The 21311-nt window shown below is 39.7% G+C and overlaps 1 protein-coding gene across 1 annotated transcript; it reads left to right on the forward strand.

Moving 5' to 3' along the window:
• The first annotated feature begins 3850 nt into the window (after positions 1-3850).
• Positions 3851-20897, forward strand: LOC146624194 (rho GTPase-activating protein 42-like). Its single transcript, XM_085363752.1, has 24 exons — positions 3851-4395; positions 6987-7082; positions 7177-7238; positions 11432-11503; positions 13354-13455; positions 13547-13657; positions 14227-14331; positions 14891-15020; positions 15143-15243; positions 15895-16004; positions 16105-16183; positions 16310-16349; positions 16457-16519; positions 16604-16678; positions 16768-16852; positions 16931-16989; positions 17142-17247; positions 17347-17506; positions 17599-17749; positions 18512-19207; positions 19331-19484; positions 19879-19950; positions 20055-20134; positions 20809-20897. The coding sequence occupies exons 1-24, from the start codon at positions 4242-4244 to the stop codon at positions 20895-20897; spliced, it is 2952 nt and encodes a 983-aa protein (XP_085219878.1). The 5' UTR covers positions 3851-4241.
• The last annotated feature ends 414 nt before the right edge of the window (positions 20898-21311 follow it).

The following is a 21311-nucleotide window of genomic DNA, read 5'->3' on the forward strand; positions in this document are numbered from 1 at the left end:
TTTAAATAACAAACACCAGTAGACAAGAGTAACTTTCGACATCTAATTTAACTCTGTCCAACTAACAAACTTAAAATATCGACAAAAATTAGTGTTTAGAAAACTCAAGAGGGGAAATGCCAGATAACCCACTCGACCGAGGAAATTTCCAAGTCGGAAGCACGTTTACAACAGAAGCAGCTGTTCCCTCCCACCTGCTCTTACAGAGTGGCTCACATTGGCTAAATGACGGCTGCTAGGCCTTTAACACGCAGCGTCGCAAAACCTCAAGAAAACACACAAAAAACCCTGATCATATCAGACGGAGAGCAAGTTGAGAGCTTACCAGTCTTGTCAAATTCCGAGATGGACTGACGCGCACTTAAAGAAGATGCAAAAACCATGGAAACCACATAAACATATTTGTACATTAACATAAAGCTGTTCAATTCAATTCAATTCAATTTTATTTATATAGCGCCAAATCACAACAAAAGTCGCCTCAAGGCGCTTCATAAGTGTGTGTTGTACACACACACATATGAAGAGAGAGAGAGAGTATGCATAGTATGCAAACGGCTACCAAACAGCCATCATAATTCGTCATACAATGAGAACAGAACAAATCAACAATTGACAATGACTAATTAATATTAAAATCTGTAATATAATATATTGTTTGGAGTTTAGTCCGTTACTGTTACTATTTTTACCATTTCTTCTTGGAGCAACTGTAATCCACATAATTTCCTTAGGGATTAATAAAGTATTTTGATTCTGATTGTTTCAGGATGACCTGCCATTATCCAATGACACATCTGCTTACCTGTATCTTTTGCTCGTTTCTCCTCCTCTTCTTTTCTCTTTTTTCTAAACTGAAGACCTGATGGCTTTGAACTTTTCTTGTCCATCTTCCATTGGTTTTAATTTTGCACTGCAGTATGAACACCCATCCCTCAACCCAAGGATCACCACAACATGATCTAACACACCTTTCACAGATTCACTTTGTCTAGGGTGCATTTCTGAGATTTCACACAACCCAGGATTCAAATCATGAATACATAATGGGCTTGGATTTACATCATTATGAATGAAATGCGCTCTATTTGGAAGCAGCCGCCCCCTCCTCCCCTTTCGGTTGTGTGTGAGACTTTAAATCATCAAACTGTAAATTTTAAATTGTTATTGATCCCTTTATCCCTAGTCCTAAAGTGTATATTTATTTTCTTACTCTTCTTATATATATTGTTTGTTTACTTGCACTGATGTAACTGGAGCTTAGTCGTCTCCTTGTTCAGTCTGACGTCACTAGCCGTGTCTGGACCTAAACTCTGCTGCAGGTCCATATATCAAACGATAACTATGGCATTACTAAGTGTTGAAAAACTGTCTAAAGTCTTTCATCTTTAATAAAATGATCAGCGTTCTGCTCTACCAGGTGTAACAATTGAGTTTAACATCCAGGCATCCATGAAAACGGAATTTATGACATTTAACGGAGTTAGAAGTTAGCAGGGAGTTAGCTCGCTAGCTTCTATCTAAATACAATATAGCATGTCCTGACTGCCGGGTTTTGGAAACAAATGAAAATGTACAGCTCTGCTATCACTTCCAACATAAATGAAGACAGAAAGCTAAACAGCAGTGACGTTTGTAGGGTTACTGAAGTTGGGCTAGCTGGTATATAATGATGTGCTACGTGACCGCTAGCAACACAGCTATGTTAGCATAATATAAACAAGCTAACTTTTTTCCCACTCGATAAAAGTTAACGTGAGTTTTCTCGGTGGTCAGGAACAAATGTAATCGCATGGCAGGATGCTGTAAAAGGACCAAACTTCAGCCAGGAGAACAACTGAGATAATCCATCCACAATACGAGGTTAGTCATTCATATACTGCTGCATGGGCTGGGCTGCAGTTACATTCTAAGGTTTTAAAAACTGAGCTTAAATAAATGATTAGCGGTAATAAAAGCCGAGGGAGGTCAACAGTGATCACTGACTGTTTTAGGAGCTTTTTGAGATTAAATAGAAGAAAATACAAAACATTAAACATGTTAACAACACAAAAGCCATATTAAACGCAGACTACTTTAGGCCCGGAAGTAGGATTTGTCACGTCATCACTTAACCATCGGATAGCATGTGAAATAGATGACACTTTCAACAGTTATGTCCAGATTAAGGGGGACTACAGAAGTGTGTATACTAAAAAAAAAGAGAGAGAAAGAAATTTAAATAAATACAGCATATTTGTGCTTCACAGTCAATTCAATTTTATTGATATACCGCCAGATCACAAGAACAACCTCCTCAAGGTGCTTTATACTGTAAGGTAAGAACCCTACAATAACACATAGAAAACCCCAACAATTAGCACTTGGCGACAGTGGGAAGGAAAAGCTCTCCTTTTACAGGAAGAAACCTCCAGCAGAACCAAGTTCACGGAGGGGCAGCCACTTGAACTGACCCTGTGTGTGTGTGTGAATGACTGGAGGGAGACAGGACAAAGACAGGCTGTGGGAGAGAGACAGAAAGTATTAATATTTAATGATGCAGAGTAGTGTACAAATACAAGGAGAGCGAAAAAAGATGAGTGAAGAAGAAACACTCTGTGTATCATGGAAAGCCCCCAGAACCATAAACCTATTGCAGGGTAACAAAATCTCCCGAATCCAAACTGGGAGCTGGTTCCATAGAAGAGAGGCTTGAAAGCCAAAGACTCTGCCTCCCTTTCTACTTTCAAATGCCCAAGGAACCATGAGTAAGCCAGCATTCTGAGACTGAAGTGGTCTGTTGGGGTTATATGGCGATACGGAGTGGTTGATTCTCAAGCTTTAGCTTACATATTGTGTGTGTGTTTGAGTCAGATATAGCACATTTTTAACCCATTGCTCAGTACGAGTAACATGTCCATGTCATTCTCCCTTATAGTCACTGCACTTTGTCCCACATTTATTTGGTCCTACGTTTATTTGGATCTGGTCACATTAGTTGTCATGCATTGGGGGTACTGAAATACAGTAGGACGTGTTCTCCTGGAGTCTACCACTGGGATGTTAACAGTGGATTGGTTTCTAGGTCCTGTTGGCTGCCTGGGACCTCCATAGATCAGGTGTGCTCTGGATTCTCAGTGGGCTTGTTTTGTTGGGGAAAGTAGCTTAATACCTTTGTTGAGCAGTTTTTGTGGTCTGGTTTTCATCCACTTGTAGAGGCTGCTGTTACTGGGGAGTGTAACTGCGATGGGATGCATGACTGGTCTGCAACAATGTCCAGGTGGGTTGGTAAGTGTCAAAACACCACCCAGTGCCAGCACCCAAAGTATCCCAGATGAACACTGCATTGTAACAGGCAATCAGTGTTAGTTACCCTGTAGTTATGTAGTTAATGAGGTGGCTCATCGATGTACAGTACATCTAGGCGTCTCTAGTTGTCTGTGAGGAAAACGGGGTTTAAAAAAAAGAGAAAAAAAGGGAAAAACGGCAGGGTACTTTTTAATCCTTTAACACATCAGCTGACATACTCAGTTCCTTGTAACGCTTTCACTTCACCCGGAATATACTGACAATTAGCGCTGAAATGAAACAGATTTTCAGGACTTTAATTTGAGCTGTTGTGTTATTTAAGTATTTATTCATAGGAAAATAATTTATTTAAAAATTTGCTCGAGTATTTTCTATTATTAAAATTATTGTTGTTGTTGCTGCCGCTGGTGTTCATATTGTTAAAAACCTGTGGATCACAGAGTTATCGGCCCATTTGTATTCTTTGCCAAGTTTTCCACCAATTTCAGCACGCGCCAGCAGGAGTCTCCCGTTCCCATAGTAACAAGACTAGGATCCGTCCGTAGACAAAGTTAGCCAGTCTTTGCCGACTTCTTTCTTTGGTGCGACCAACATTAAGCCCTGTTAGTTACTCTGCACGGCCGTACGTCCGCTTTGCTTCACCTAATAAGTAAATAAGAAGTCAGCGCGACGCCTTATATGAAAGTAGCGACAGTAAGAAGGCTGGAGAGAAGCTGCATGGAGCTCGTTGTATAGCTTAGCCAAGCCTTCTCTATCAGAGACTCTGTTGTGTTCTTGTGTCCGGAAGTTCTGCTGGGAAAAAAGTAAGAAAGGCATGAAAAAGAGTAGCTGGAGGAAATTTCTGAGAAATTTGCTCGGAGCACACTGAAACACCGTTTGGTGTCTCGCCGAGGAGGCAGAGAAGGCGTCGTGCTGTTGTTCTCTCGTAATTAGCGGCGTGTATTAATCTAGCGATGGGTCTGCCGACGCTGGAGTTCAGTGATTCTTTCCTGGACAGCCCGGATTTCAGAGAGCGGCTGCAGTGCCATGAAATAGAGTTGGAGCGAACCAACAGGTTCATAAAAGACCTCATCAAAGATGGAAACATGCTCATATCTGCCCTTAAAAGTAAGTACGCGCTGATTAATAGCTGATTCTTGGGAGCGAATGTGCTTTACAGTTTGCAGTGATTTATGCAACCTGATCCAAAGGGAAGTCCTCTGGGTATCATTCCAAACAGAACCACTGTAGGGACTTGAACCTTGAGTGTCTCATTTTTCATTTGTGTGTGTAGTATGAGCAGGACAGTTTGGAAGGTAGTTACAGTGTTATGCACAGTGTAGGTCTGTGATATACACAGCAGCTATTGCGCGAGTTAATAATTAATAATATTTGTTCACCTTAATTTGTTGATGTAGGTCACCTTTACAATATTGTAGTCTGCTGTTACATACAGGTTTTAACTAGCAGAAAGCAGCAAACAGCTGACAACTGCCTTGAGGGCCCAAAACAGCAGGACCACCGCCTAACCTCCACCCACCAAGCTACTATTGGGTGTTACCTGATTTCGGCTAGATTACTGAAAATATATAAAAAGACCATGTCCACATTAACTATATCAGTGATGTTTTTGATTTTTTTTTTCTATAAACAGTGGGTATTTTTTTTAAAAGTGGCAGAAGAATGTTAATTTAGCTTGTTTTGCTTGGGTATTAGTACTAAACCTAAAGGCACTAAACTCTCAATTTCTTTAAAACAGAGGAAAAGTGGAAATATTCACATTTTTGCACATATGAATCTTTATTATTATCACATTTGGGGTTTTTCCTGAATACAATTTTTTTTAAACGCCAGCCCCAGAATACCTTGTATTTATTAAATGGTTGGAAATAACTGGAACACGCAAATGCTATGCAAAGAAAGTCTTAAAGAAGGTTGCTCAGTCTCATGGCATTCACCATCAAATAACCTTACATAGTACAGGTCAGCCCCCAAAGATCGCGTTAATGACTGTGTGTTTATTAATTTTGACACCTTCATTTGACAGTATAAAGGCACATGGCTGGGTTACTGACTGGGTGCCATATTCTTGTCCTGATGACAGCTTTCAAACAGCATATACCTCCTTGTTGTTTGTAGTGTTTGATTAAGGTGGGGGGGTGGGGTTTTTGGCTCACCTGTTGGCTGAGGTCATCACCTGCCGCTGCCAGCTGTATACACACAAGGTCAAAACAAGGCAGAGGTTTGTCAGAAAACCTTACCTACTTCCGAACTGGATGAAGAAGAACATGAAGTCTAAAGAGGCTGAAGCTTCAATTTTATTGTTTGATCACCACATTTCAGCTTGCAGCTTTCACCAGGGTGAAGCAATAATACCACAAGTGTTGCTGGAGTTTTAACCTCTGTTAAAAGAAGCATGACCAGACTTCAAAAACAGTAAATATAGGACAAGAAGTATGCTTGTGAGGGACAATGTGGGACATATTACCAATGCTGAGAGTAAATCAGTGAAAGAGAGATATATTTTATTTGAATGTTTTCCAAATCTCTTGCTAAGTAAATATGTGTACTTTTTCGCATTAGATGTCTTACTCTCATGCATCCTCTCTCTCTTAAAAAAAAAAATCCCAGCAGCCTTTAAAACTGTTGTTAACTGTTCAGAGGATGATTTCTCTGATAATAATCTAGGTTTTAGTTCATCCATGAAATGGCACATCTCATTTTGAGCTGAAAAAAAAAACCTCTTGAGAATCACCTACCACTAGTTTTACACAGTTATTAAGGGTTTTCGAGTCTTTATTGTAGTTGTATATTTTATTGTGTTTATACTTCACAAAAGTCTCCAATGTTTGTGTTATTGTGGTGATTTCCACATGTTAACTTCAGGAGAACCTTGATGAAATGATGTCTTTTGGTGCAGCCTCTAAGTAAAAAGCCATACTTTGGAAAAAGTGTGTGCCTAACAGTGTTGAATTGTAAGATTGAGGGAACACGAGGGGGTCACCTTAAACACACAAGGTGTTTGACTGCTCTGTGACCACACAGATGTGAAATAACCTGAAAACCAGTCAAAAGCAAGTTATTTGACACCAAACAAACCCTCATCAGAATAAGCACATTAAGCACATTTTTCTGCACGAATGCAGTCTAGGACATAAACAGTCCTGGACACCAAATCGAGTGCAGAATGAAGTGGTTGTTTTGTTGTTTTCATACATTCAACCTGAACAAAGTTTTTGCAGTAATCTGGTGTACACTGATAGAAATATAAATGACAGTTTAATGGTTTTATTACCAGTTTGCAGTGGAGTGGTATGATTAAGATGTTTTCTCAGCGGCTGCCCTGCACAACAATCTCAGGGTGTGTTAATGACAGAATGCAGCCAAGTATTTTGTGTGCCTTAGAGAATAAACTGTGGTATTAAACTCTATTATTGGAGTGTTGTTTGGACACGTAAACACACAGGAGATTGTTGCAGGGTGTGGCACTTCATTTACATCACACTTGAAGAGACTTGTAGGAAAATATATTAATGGTTTATTACAGGATGGAATAAGTGATTTTTCCCTGCAACCTGTAGAACAAAGGGAGCATTTCAGGTGGCCGCTGATGGCAACTTGTGCAAAAAGCTAAACAGGCTAAGTTAAAGATGTTACCCGTAATCCAGCTGTTAACAATGCTTTAGTTGACGTAATGAACTTCTACCTGTCTTCCTCAGGTCTTTCTCTTGCTGTACAGCGATTCTCACAGTCTCTGCAGGAGTTTCAGTTTGAATGCATTGGAGATGCAGAGACTGATGATGAGGTCAATATAGGTGAGACAGAAATGCCACTTTTTACACAAGCTTGCACAATATTTAAGATATGCAAAGCCTTTTACAGCAGTGGGATGTGTTATTTATTTTGCAGCCCAGTCTTTAAAGGAGTTCTCTCAGCTCTTAAGCACCATGGAAGAGGAGAGAAAACGTCTGGTAAGAAAATGTGTGATTGTATTTGAGTGTGGGTGCGTAGAAATACAGACTTGGTAGCAGTTTGATACATTGATAACTAACTGTAGGATGTTTGTTCTTGTAGATATTTATACCTGTCATCTTTCTCTGGCTGACTATGCTCATCTCTTAAAAAAATTAACCAAACTGCTATCACCAAAGTCTAAACCAACCAGAAATGTGTTCGCACTCTATGTCTCCTGTTGAGCAGCAGAAAGCAGCAAGTGCATCCCATCTTTAAGCACCTGTAATTTTTTTTTTAATAGTAAGAATTTGAAAATACTGTGGCAGCATGAAAGGGAAAAAATACCACTTGAATCTGAGGCTTCCTTCAGGTCTGCAGAACTTTATCACGAGAGAACTGAAACTAGCCTGTTTTGGTTCCCTCTCAGTTCTTTCTCAGTGTCATTTTGGCCGAGCTGAAACCATCTCACTGTACATTACCTTACTAACTACTATACACTGACCAAAAAAGGAGTAAATATTAAAAATAGGATCACCAGGAGGCTAGAAAGCAATTTCAAATGAATGCTAATGATCAACCCAATATGTGACTGTAAATGTGTTCACAACTTTTTCACCAGCCCAAGTGGACAAAAAAAAAACATGTTTATTCACCATTACTGATTAAGATTTAAGTCATTAGTTACTAGGGCTGCTCGATTATGGCAAAAATGATAATCACGATTATTTTCACTGAAATTGAGATCTCGATTATTTGACGATATTTATTTAACCCTTTAAGACCTACCATAGAACTAAGTCCGCCAGAGCTTATATTATTTTTTTACATGTTGTAGTGCCATTTGTGGGAGCATTTCAAGTTGCTATACAACTGATATGGCCCATATTTTAATAATATGTATGCATTAAGTCCATAGTAACTACATTAATTGCAAAAAAGTGCAATAAACTACAAAAAAATTGAAAATAGTTTTTGTTTTGTTTTTTACATATATTTCTACTTGGAGAAATTTAAGAGGTTTATCCCTTAAAACTTTAAATACAAAAAAGTTGCAAAAAATAGTTTACAACAACAGGAAATTTATTTTGAGTGTCTTTATAGTTTTATTTTTGAGATACACCAATTTTTATATACACTGCAGAAAAAACAAAAAAACAATCCTATGATGCAAATTTGCAAAGAAAACAGCAGGTGCATCAAAATAAACTATTTCCAGCAGTGCAATTTGAGTTCTAAGCATCTCAGAAACTATTCAGAAAAGTCAAACATGACCAGTATAGGTTTTTAAGGCCTACAAGTAAAAAACTACATTTCCGCGAAAATGACGTCACTTCCGGTTTCGGCCAGGAAATGGCGGACATGGATAGTTCGTGCTGATGTCTGTTTCACTGTGGGAAGTGTTACTAACAGCTGATCGGATCGGCAAAGCATGTTTCTGGAATATTATGTTTTTGTTCCTGCAAGCGCTTTTTATGCAATTTTTGCAAAGCTATATGTGGAAGGAAACCGTGACCGAGGACAAGCTGATGGCATAAGATGTAAGTACAACTCCTCCAGTTTCATATACAAAACAAATTATTGCGCTAGCTTACACGGTTCAGGTTCTACAGGGATTTAAAAATCGTTACACAAAACGGAGCGTGCTGCTCTGACCGGATTTAAAGGGTTAACAATGACTTTAAAAAATAATATAAAATAGTGTGCAACACCACTGAAGTTTTTTTTAACCTCTCTTTTCAACCAACGGCAGTCACTCTCCTCTCCAAATAACTTCTGCTTAGCTTTCCGAGCTTCCCTCGGGTCCTCTTAATCAGCGGTCTCCAACCTTTTTTGCGCCACGGACCAGTTTATGCCCGACAATACTTTTTACGGACCGGCCTTTAAGGTGTCGCGGATAAATGAGGGAGGGGCTAATAATCGGCTCAGTCATTTTTAATGATCGTTGAAAGCCCAGATCGTAATCGTGATTAAAATTCGATTAATTGAGCAGCCCTATTAGTTACTATGTACAGGATTTCTGTTTAAAAGCTGAACTCATTCTTAGCCACTGTCACTTCCTCGAGCTCCTACTTCAGTCCAGTTCCCACAAGTCTGATTCACACCTTCTTCTTTTTTTAGTGAATACGTTTTACCGACAGCACTTTGTGCACCATGGCAATTTGGGAAATGTCTTTGACTCAGAGAACCTCCATCAGTCAGAGGTCTTTGTTTCAGGGTGACTCGAGTCTGGCACAGTCTGTGTGAAGGCAAACCTGTGCGCATGTGCAATGTATGTGCATAGTATGCAACCTCATGTGTGTGTCTTTGTGGTTGTGAGCACGGTCTGGTTACAGAGGCACCATGTGGAACCTATTCTGCCAATTCCCCTGTGAGCGTGAGCACAGCCCCAGTGCCTGGGAAAGTCCATATAAGGGTCCTGTGTGTGTGTGTTTGACTGCCCATTTCTCTTTGTGAGTGTGTATGTGTGTGCACGCATTTCGATTGCATGCTTTTCCACTTAATGTGGCACTACTCCAACCCTTCTAACAACATCATTATTATCATTATTATGTTTAAGGGAAATTCCAGCAAATGAGTTCCTCTGAAATACCTACCCGTCCAACCTGAAAAGACCATTATTGTGACCTGACAATGGACTTCAGTCTCTTAGATTTCACTTTCATCCAGCTGAATGTAATAAGAAACCAGATCTCTTTTGGGGTATTAGGGCAGCACGAAAGTCAAAGTGAAAGTGGAGTCATGATGTGGGAGTGGGGGTATATTTATAGTCTGATGCTTAAATCAACTGAGACAGAACAAAGTAAGATTTGACCGACATTTGCAATATATAGACTCCTGACTAAAGAGGGCAGAGACCTAATGTAAACACCAGAGTCCTCAGTTCTGATAACCCCTCTGTACCACAGCCTCTCACTCACAAGTTTCTCATACATACTGCAGCAACTCAACCAGCAGAAATGTTACAGCAGTTTTACTGTAATTTTTCTGATGAAACAGGCCAGTGTTGGCCAATATTTTGTGAAATACTTTGCATCAGAGCTCTTTGGTTTGCAGTATTTCAATGACTACTGGCAAAAAAACAGTTTTATGTCTAGTGTTTTTAAATAGAGTGATGTGCAAAAGTCTTGAGCCACCCCTCATGTCTTTATCTTTTTCTAGGACAACAGGAATACATTGTATAAAGCAAAAAAAAAAAAAAAGGGCATTTCTGACAAACCTTATAGTCAAAATTGGATATCACCACCGAGCAACTTTATTCTTCAACAAGACCTGAACTCTCTTTGGCAAGCTTTCTTTCTTCAAGTAGTCTTCAGGAACAATTCTACAGGCTTCTCGAAGGACAATCAGATTTTTTCTTTTTATCCTTTGGATGTTGGCTGCCTTTTGTTCCATTCTAATCTCACACTGTTGTTGTTGATGTTGAAGTCCAGGTTCAACATTATTGTGGGGAGGCCAATCCATGACTAATAGTGTTTCATTGTGTGTTTTCTATCCAGGTATGCAGTTTGTTTGGGATAATTGTCATTTTGCAAATGGTCAGATACAAAGACTGGATAGCAAATGTGTGAAAAAGGAGCCGATGTCAAAAGAAAAGCTTTAAAAGACCTTCAGAAAGTCTGGCTTTGGCACAATATAAAGGAATGTGAGATGGCTTGAGGCTTTGGCAGAGTACTGTATGTGCCAAGCATGACGAAATCATAACTAAATGTTTGTGCTGGGTGTTACTGTGATGTTTGAACAGCTCTTCAAGGTGATGAAGCTTAAGCTTTGTTTTTGTTTTGTTATGTCAGCAGCAGGTAAAGTGTAGGCATTAAAAGGTGTTTGATTATTCAGATCATTTGCTTTGCTCAAATATACATACCTTGCTACCTCTGTTCTCAATAATTTCCATTTAAATAGTTTACAATTGACAAGGTAAATAGAGTAAATCTCAACCAGAAATTTGCTTTTATACAACAATTTGGTGAAGTTTTCGATAGATTGTCTTGTTAGCATATTGATTTGAAATATTTTGAATTAAATTTTCCTGTTTTAAGGTAAAACTCTCAGAATAATAAAAGGCAAGCCTCTGCTGACCAGTTGATAAAAGCTATTTTGAGTGAGACGCTAAAGCCCTCATGGGAGCTGTTGCTTTATTTATGTTGCTTGTCTCGATATTTACTCGATATGACACACTGAGCTGACTGCATTTTCTGTTTTCATCTCTTAGATCCAAAATGCTGATGATGTTTTGATCTCACCACTCGAGAAGTTTCGGAAGGAACAGATTGGAGCTGTAAAGGTATACCTCCTCTTCTTATAGTCGAAGGGTCACTGCTGAGTAGATTATGAACATGGATGTTGCTTTCATTTGGTATGCAGCACTCTGGGTGGTGATCAGACAGATCACTCTGCTTCTTTCTGGTCCCGCTCGGGTTGTTAGTCAGCGATCAGAGAATCCAATTTGTCGAGATAAATGATGGATCACAGTCCAGTGTCAGCAACAAGGTCATGGGAACGGACGCTGGGAGGGCAAGAAAAGGAGCACGTCACAGACAGAGGGATGGTTGAACTCAGACAGACAGTGTAAACAAAAAATGAGTTTGGTGTCTGGTTTCAGCAGCTGTCTCGAGTTGTATAATCCAGTTTTATCTATTTTTTGGTTTCCTCTTTTCTTTTTCAGTGAAAAATAAGGATGTAGATAGCAGCATCACGTGGTCGATTACTAGTCCTGAAAATGAAATCAAAGCTCACTTCTTTGTATTACTGGAAGTAACTCCTCAGCCTGAAATGTTGCAGGTGTTTGCGTGAGAAATGCCAGTAGTCACTTCTCAGAGAATAGAGATACACGTGTGGCATTGAGAGCTACAGCTGTTTTTGTAAAAGAGATGTTATCGTAACTATTTTTAGTGTGTCTCTTCCAAAAAATGTGCTACTGAAACTCACAGTTCCAGCAGGATAAACTCAAAACTTTAGTGACTGCCTAACTTTTATCTGTAGAATAAAACAAATTACATAAGAAGTTAGGACGATGTGAGAAATTGAAACAAAAAATGGAACGCAGTGATTTGCAAATATAACCAGTTAAAGCTGCTCAACAGCCCCATATTTTTTTATTTCATAATGTCCAAATGTTTTCAGCTGCTGAAAGGTCTGGACTGCAAGACTTTTCTACTGTGAAGCCATACTGGTTGAGTAGTTGGCATTGTCTTGCTGAAATATCCAAGGCCTTCACTGAAAAGACAATCTGGGAGCACAAGTTGCTGTAAAACCTTCAGCATTGACGGCCCCTTTTAAGATGTGTAAGCTGTTAATTTCACAGGCACTGACGCACCCCAGGAGATTCAAACTTTTGAGCTGAGCACTGATAACAAACCAGATAAAGGTGTGTCTCCGCTTTAGTCTGACCACAGAGCAGTTTTCTGCTTTGCCTCAGTCCATTTCAAATAAGCGTTAGCCCAGAGAAGATGGTGGTGTTTCTGGAATATGTTCATATATAGCTTCTACTTTGTATGATAAAGTTTTAGCCTGTGGTGTCAAGAGAAAAAGTTTAAATATAATTACAAAAGACTGATTTTTAAAAAAAGGAGATGTGGGGGCCCACCGTAACCCTTTGTGTACGGTTTGTCAGAAAGTCCTTAATCCATAGACAGGTGGAATATGGGACTCCTAGGGTTAACAGCTTGCACACCAGCTGTGAGGAAGGATGGTGTTAAAGGCAGAGCTAAAGTCAATAAAGAGGAGGCGTGTGTAGCTCCCCTGGTGCTCCAGGTGCGACAGGGTAGCATGGAGAGATGTAGATGATGAGATATTTTAAAGCCTCGATTATACACGGACCACTGGAGACCCAACGACTGAGTAATCATTCCAGTTATACTTCTTTAAACTGCACTGCCTACGCGCATATGTAGTTGGTGCATTGTAATTGAAATTCACAGACACCCAAGAAGATTCGCAGATGTGGAAAGTATAAAACCCACTTAAGTCTGAACAACACTTAAGTCTGTTCAGTTCCTCAATTTGAACAACTGAACAGACATTCTTTATTTACATTTTACAGCAAAAAGTCACAAATTACATTGGAAATTACATTGGCAGATTTAAATGTATTTATTTATTTATTTAAGTCTGTGGATCCCTCACTCTTTTCAGGAGGAAAAGAAGCAATTTGACAAAGAAACAGAACGGTACTACTCTGTCCTGGAGAAACACCTCAGTCTGTCTTCCAAAAAGAAGGAGTCCCAGCTGCAAGAGGTAAAACTCTACATAAGTTGTTACATATAAATAAAGCGTAAACATTAAATACACTAAACACTGTGTGATGTTTCTGCTGTATCTGTTGCAGGCTGACTCACAGATGAGTAAAGACAGGCAGATTTTTTATGATGCGTCTCTCCAGTATGTCTTCAAGATCCAAGAAGTGCAGGAGAGAAAGAAGTTTGAATTTGTAGAGCCGGTGAGTTCACATAACACAAGTGCCATAGAAATTTCACTTTTCGTAACACGAAACACGATGAAATCATTATCAGGTATTTGCTTCCTGTGTCGAGTTGCCAGTTCACACTTTACTTTTTGCTCTGATCAGTAGAGGGAAAACCTAGTCACCAGTGCGACATCGCAGGAAAATATTAAGTAATGAGTCTCTTCTGTGTCATAAACATCAAGTAATAAAATTTCAGTTTTAAAGTAAAAAGAAAGTCGTTTTCTGAAAAGTATACATTACACGGAGTGTTTGCCCAGTGATAAACATGTTTAATGATACATATCAGTAGAGCCCACTTCCTGTTGCTGTAACAGCACTTCCTGCACTGAGATTTTTCTGGCAGACAGAAAAGGAAACTCTTTGTTGTAAGGTAAACAAGGGCAGCAAACCAAACAACAGACAGAGATAGAGAGGTTTTCTCCAGCTGAAGTTATTTTGGATTGATTGAGCCGATGACTGACAATCATTCTTTTGTAATCCTCTCATTATACTCTTCACTCCCAAGCCCCCAGCTAACATTTTCCTGTGCCTCTACTCTCCAGCTTTTAGCCTTCCTTCAGGGGTTGTTTACATTTTACCATGAGGGATACGAGTTGGCCTCTGAGTTTGAACCCTATAAGCAGCAGCTTCAGTTTAATCTGCAAAATGTAAGTGATTGTTAACTGCATATGTTTTGAATAACATCTGGAGCCTTTAATGCTTACTTGTTTATGATGTGTTTTGTCTGATTTATTTACATTTTAGGCATTAATTAAATTATATTACAGACAAGGTTTAGATCCATCTGGCACTATATAACTATTATGAAAGTGAAAGTGATCTAAATAGGCTCTCTTTAATCAATTATTTCCAGACTGCAAAAATGTACTGGGCCCCGTAAACTTTTTTAGACTTTTAAGTTTGTTTGTAAGGTCTTTTAAATTATATCTACTGCTACTTCTCTATCAGGTGAAAACCTGTGTGTCTTTTTTATTTTTTAAAGCTGGATTTTTTTTAAATGCAAATATAAAGTCAGTCCACTGCTTTGAATAATATATAAGAGAAAATGAGCTCAGATTAACAAAGAAACTCTTGTAGTAATGTAGACTAGATGAAGAAACCATTTCCTGACTACATTGTTTAAAGATTTGTATACTTAATGACCATCAAGCAAGTCTCATTCTATTGTGGTTTCCTGTACAAATTATGCATGTGTTTGTTATTAAGGCTCGCAATAACTTTGAAAGTACACGCGCCGAGGTTGAGAGGTTGATGAAGAGGATCAGATCTGCAGAAGAGGACTTCAAAGCGCCCAGCTGCTTTACCATGGAGGGATATCTGTATATACAGGAGAAACGTAAGACATGCAACTCTTATACTTTGTCCTCTCCCTTATTCTTAGAAGATCCTAGACTCACATTCAAACTGAAAACATTCACGTTCAGCTCCATGAAAATGTGTATTCTATCTATTATGTAGGTCCACTGGGAAGTGTGTGGACCAGATACTACTGTACTTATGAAAGGAGCTCCAAGATGTTCACCATGAGCAACACAGAGATCAGACCAGCCAGCAGACAGGTGAGGAAACCCACACCGTGTTTTTACACGTTTTAGCCCATTTACTACCAAACATGGTCATCAGACGCTTCTGCACTGGGCTCACTTTCCAATTTTGAAACTACTTCGGTGTGGTCTGTGATTTCTGACAGCTCAGCTCTGACATATAAGGTTTAGGCATCACAGCTCTTTACTTGAATGTCCACCAGCACTGCTTTGAAAACATCCTTCCTCCTGCACACACCAAGATAAGATATACTTTATTTATCCCAAAAGTTAGGAAATGCCTTTGTTATAACAGACAAAAATTAAAAATAAGTGTGTACTAAAATAGCTTAAGATGAATAAATACAGTCAAAAAGAATGTTAAAAAATTAAAGGAGCCAAATAATTAAAACCAAATAAAACAAGCAGGGAACTCAATAATTTGAAATCTGTGTAATAAAACTAAAATAATTTGTTACTAAAACATTTACAAAAACATGAAGCTGTGAAAGCTACTTATTTGTAGTATTTTGGCAAAGACTGAAAAGTAGGACTTGCAAAAGCACAAATATGGTACTAAAAGGATTGAGCAGTAATATTTATTGACTATACCAAAAGCTCAAACTTTGTCAGATGCATTATTAGGCTATAATAGCACATACTGAAAGCACATTTCCTTGTTAACAGAACGGCGTGGTGCACAATACACCAGAGATGTTTAGGCTGCGCTCGTGCGTTCGAAGGAAGACTGATTCAATAGACAAACGCTTCTGCTTCGACATCGAGGTGGTGGAGAGGTGAGATGAAAACAAAACCAAGAGATTATTTGTGAACTGAATAAACAGAGATTTTGCTGCCGGAGTTTTCTTAGCTAAAATAACCTCCCTTTCACTGCAGACAGGGTGTGATCACCCTGCAGGCGCTTTCAGAGGCCAACAGACGGCTGTGGATGGAGGCAATGGATGGGAAGGAGCCTGTATGAAAATATCCACTATTAATAACTTACCAATGGAAGGGGTTTCAAGGATAGCTCACCTAGATATATTATTATACTCATATTCTTGCTCTTGCACTAAATAACCTTTTGTCCTTCTTTGTTCAGATATACACTCTGCCATCATTGCTCAGTAAAAAAGAAGAGAGTAAGTGCTGAAAAGCTTTGTATTCAATTCTCTGTTTATTACCATCTTAGAGCATGTGTGTCGGAGTGCCTCAGAGATTTACTTGATCTTGTGTTTGTGATTTACAGCATTTCTAAATGAGGCAGGCTTCAAATTTGTTAAGAAGTGTATCGAGCTGGTTGAAGCGAGAGGTATTCCTCATCCTTAAAATGTTCATGTGGGAAAAATTGAATTCTTTTGAGAGCTTATTGTGAAATATATGTTAAAACCTGCAGGCATTACAACTCTTGGACTCTACAGGACAGGAGGAGTGAATTCTAAGGTCCAGCGGTTGATGACGAGTGTGTTTGGTGAGATACGCCCTGTTATTCCTGTGCATAGGGAAGATTTATTCCACTCCAAAGATTATCAGGTATATTTAAAAGTCTGTTATTCACAGCTTCTACAGCTGCCTCTGACATGCAGCTGGAGGCAGATGCCTGGGACACCAAGACCATAACTAGTGGCCTCAAGGATTACTTCAGGTAGCAAAAAGCTCCTTTTTATTAGTTATGCACCTCATGAATTATACATTTCTCATTTCTATCATTCTGTGTGTGCAGGTGCCTGGCAGAACCACTGCTGACTTACAGGCTGCATAAAGACTTCATCAGGGCTGCAAGTAAAATCTTACCGCCTCTTTATATTACAGAGTACAGCCTGAGAGACAACATTTTAGAAGTATTTAGATTGAAACTGTCACTTCACGTATTGTATGTGATGTAAACAGAAGCAAATCACATCCCTCCCTGTGTACCCTGTGCTTGTTTAAAGGATATGATGAGCTGAACCACAGAGTGAGAGCCATTCATGCTCTTGTACACAAGTTACCAGAAAAAAACAGAACAATGTTGGACCTCTTAGCCAACCATCTCCTTAAGTATGCACATTTTGATTTCATAATGCTTTGTTTGATATTTTTTCTGTTTGTTTGCCATAAATAAAACTGCCCACTGTTTGCGTGTCTGTGTGTGTGCAGGGTGTCCTCTCACAGCAACGAAAATATGATGACTGTGTCCAACCTGGGAATGATCTTCGGTCCCACTTTGATGAGGTCCCAGGAGGAGACAGTGGCTGCTATGATGAACATCAAGTTTCAGAACATTGTGGTGGAGATTATTATTGAAAACCATGACAAGGTGCGCTTACAGAGACGTACACCAACGCTTTAATGCACACACACACACAAACACACACACACACTTAATGTAAGTGTATACTCTGCACTTAGATCTTCAGTGAGGCCCCAGACCTGTCAGTGCCGTTGCCTCAGGCTCCATCCTCTCGGTCGACTCCCCGCAGGAGCAAGGCCATCTGTCTGTCATCTGGAAAGAGACGAGCCCGCCTTTACCCTCCTGCTCTCTGCCTGGCAGACAATGACAGTGAGTCTCAGTATCTAAACACATGAAGTCAAACATTTTGCTCAAATACAAATGGAAGCAACTACATATCCATTTTCTGCTGCTTCGAGAGAAGATAATAGAAGAATGCCTCTCATTTTGATGGATCCAATCAGCTGTTTGCAGTGTTTGCAAATTATTTTGTTTTTAAAAGACCGTATCTGTAAGTTGACACCCGTTCTCCTAAAAACTGCATCTCATTAATGCCAAAATATCTCCACAGAATTAAATGTAACCTTTAAAGTCCAAATGAAATAATTGCCAGAAAATTGTGCTTTTTTTTAAACAAAAAAGGAGTGTTTATTTAAACTTCTGATGAGATAAAAACAAACAGTAAATATTAATTGCATATATGAGTTTTAGTTTGTGTCATATTTGCAGTTTATTTCTTAAAATGTACAGTGCAATTTATTGCTCTTTTTCAGGGGTGGAGGAGTAGTGTCATTGATAAGTGGGTGACCATCAGTTTCCTCTCACTTTAAATTATAAACCACTTAATATCTCATTTAAAAAGTGCTATATGAATAACATAAATACACACATTATTAAATTATGGCTGATGTCGAAAACATTTTGAGCGTTCTTACTGGTAAATCTGGTATTAAAGCATGAACCAAGAATTTTTTTTTCAAAGAGTTTTAGCTGCATTACTAGAATAAGTCAGTGAGAAAGTGAGATGACAGGCTAATGCATTAATATTTCGAAAGTCTTATTTGAAGGGTTTGTTTCCATTTCTCCTTCTAGGTGATACATTCAGTAGCAGCTCCAGCACGACTCCGATGGGCAGCCAGGAGTCTCTGTCCTCACACTCCTCTGAAAAGAACGGATTGTCTCAAACCTCACCTCCGTCCTCTCCTGCTGCTGAGCCCAGCTCACCCTCGTCAAAACAATCCTCTCCTGCTGCAGCTTCCTCTTGCTCACTGCCACAAAACGGTAAAGGTCAGAAACCCCCGACAGACAGTGCCTCCTCCCCCCACCTCCTGCCTTCTGCATCCTGGACATCCACTCAGCTCACTCCAACTCAGCAGACGTCCTCTGTCTCCTCCTCCACATCCTCTTTACTTTCTGCTGTGGAGAAGTCTATCAAAAGGAACTCAGTTGACTCCTTGGCTTCTGGGAAAGAGTCAAGATCTCCCTCCAGAGCCTCCACATCCACCTCCTCCGCCCAGAACTCGTCAGTAGAGCGCGCCTCCTCGCTCAGGGAGGCTGGACCAGTTCAGAGGGTGGCGTCTGTCTCCTCTCTGAAAAGCACCCATTCGGTGGATGGAAGAAATGCACCCAGTGTCACTGTCACAGACACCAAAGTGTCCGATTCTACCTCTCCTCGGCAGCTTAGAACTGCTTACAGAACTGCCTCCTCCTCATCGTCCTCCTCCTCTTCACTGTTTCCCTACCGGCTTTCCACGTCTTCCTCTCTCACCTCCCTACACATCTCTGAGGGTGCGTAACTCTGTTCACCTGCTCAGCCTTTTGCAGAAATGCAAAATCGAAGCTGTAGTTTAAAGATAAACTATAAATACGAGTCCCTTGTTTGCTTCTGATTTCTTGTGTGGCTTGTCGCAGATTACAAAAGCTGTCACGGATCGGTGCAGAGTCTCATGTCGCTGGACCCACAGGAGGCTACGCACATGCGTAAAAGTTCACGCATCCGCTGTGGCTCTGATCTGACCTCGAAACACTCTGTGTCCACCAATGGTTATCAGAGACCTGGATCACTGTGAGTGCCTGTAAAATGATTTAATATCAAGGTGGTCTAACCGCACAGTTTTACCTTTGAACCAAAAGCTCAGGAGAAAATCAGGCTGCATGGCTGACTGAAGAAACAGCTGCTGGCTTAAAGAATATTTCAAAGTAACAATCAATGCTGTGGATTGCGCTTGTTGGCTTTAAATTAAAGTTTCTTAGAGTATTTTCTTTCTTGTCTGGGCTGAGGAACAGCCTGAATCATTTATTAAAATTATTAAAATGACAGTTTAGCTGCTTGTTATTAGATGGTGCTCTCAACCCAGACCTGGTCACTTATTGACCCTCAATTAAAGATGGAAATTATCTCAGGAAATGTTTTTCAAGTTACGTACCGCAGATGATAGTTTTGTGTTTGTGTGTGACAGATTATCAGCGAGACTGCCGCAGCGCGAAAGTTCAATATTCTCCTCAGCGTTAGACGTGTGTTCCACTGGAAGGTATATTAACTTTGAGGTTTCTCTACTTTTTAAGCTGCCACATCTTTGCACACAAAAACTCCCCTTTACTGACTTTGACTTTAAATTATTTTTTGTTTTCTTAGGGACGCTAAAGCTCTTTACTCCTGTGAAGCAGAACACAGCCATGAACTCAGTTTTCCACAGGGGGCGCTGTTCTCAAATGGTAAGATTAAATCCGCTGAGGGAGCACTGGCTCTGTTTACTACTAGTATAACAATGATATCGGTACCTGGATAACATGTGGCATCTGCTCCACGGGCCAGCTGGTATTGAGATGTTTTTGTGTTTTCTCGAGTGTGCATACACTGTGATGTCATTTCATGCAACAAATCAGTTAGGCGAGACTGGGTAAGGCCTGTTCCATTGGCGAGCTAACATCACTGCTTCTACCTGAAGCTTCTGTTGGACTTGTTCGTTTGTTCTTGCTCATCTCTACACAGACTGAATCTCAGTATCAGGTGTTCAGGGGTGTTTTAAGCTGTGTTTTGTTCATTCATAAAACTAGCTCAGACAATTGACCTACATTACAGCATTGTAGCTCATTGAACTTTAATTACATATCTTTGCTGTTTTGTGAGTATTAAAAAGCATTACTCATTGTTCATTGTTGAAAGGTTCATTAGAAACGTCATGATCTGGACTAAAATTTAGCATGAGGGTCACTGGATCTTGTAAAGTTTGTGCCATCCTAACATAACAGCAGTTCTTCAGCTTGAGTTGTAGGTTGTAGAGAGCAAGGTTATGGGTGTCTGTGTAAGTCATCATATGAAATGTGAGTGGTTTACGAGGGTCTTTGTCTCGACTTGCTGAGTTTAACTGATCTGTTTGTGTCTGCAGTGTGCCCGTCGGTGGAACCAGGATGGCTTCAAGCAACATACAATGGCAGAACAGGCCTGGTACCTGAAAACTACATCACGTACATGTGATGTTCCTGATCATGTCACCACATCACTGAAACATGGATTTTACTTGGACTTTGCTGATCTCCAGTACATAAAGTTCTGCTTTGTGCTGCTGATTAAAGATATAATATATTTATCATGTAACTGTGACTCTTATCACTGACTACTGTGGCAGGATATGAACAATATGTATACTGTATGTAACCATGTTATGCTTTATTAACCATCTTATCATACACTAGATGGTAATATTTGACTAATGTCTGATCGTTTCTACTAATCGCCATTATCAGCTCCTTTTTTGAGGATGCCACCTTTAGATTAAATGTGTCAAATAGGTACATGGAAACAGTGTTTTTCTATCAGTTTTGGTAATTTATATGTTTAATTAAAACTACGTTAAGATTAGAAATGAAGTGTTCACACCACTGTGCCTTA

The sequence above is a fragment of the Diplotaxodon limnothrissa genome, linkage group LG10 (genome assembly GCF_057381915.1).
Source record: "Diplotaxodon limnothrissa isolate DT_005_m linkage group LG10, D_limnothrissa_male_GT1.1, whole genome shotgun sequence".
Lineage (NCBI taxonomy): Eukaryota > Metazoa > Chordata > Actinopteri > Cichliformes > Cichlidae > Diplotaxodon > Diplotaxodon limnothrissa.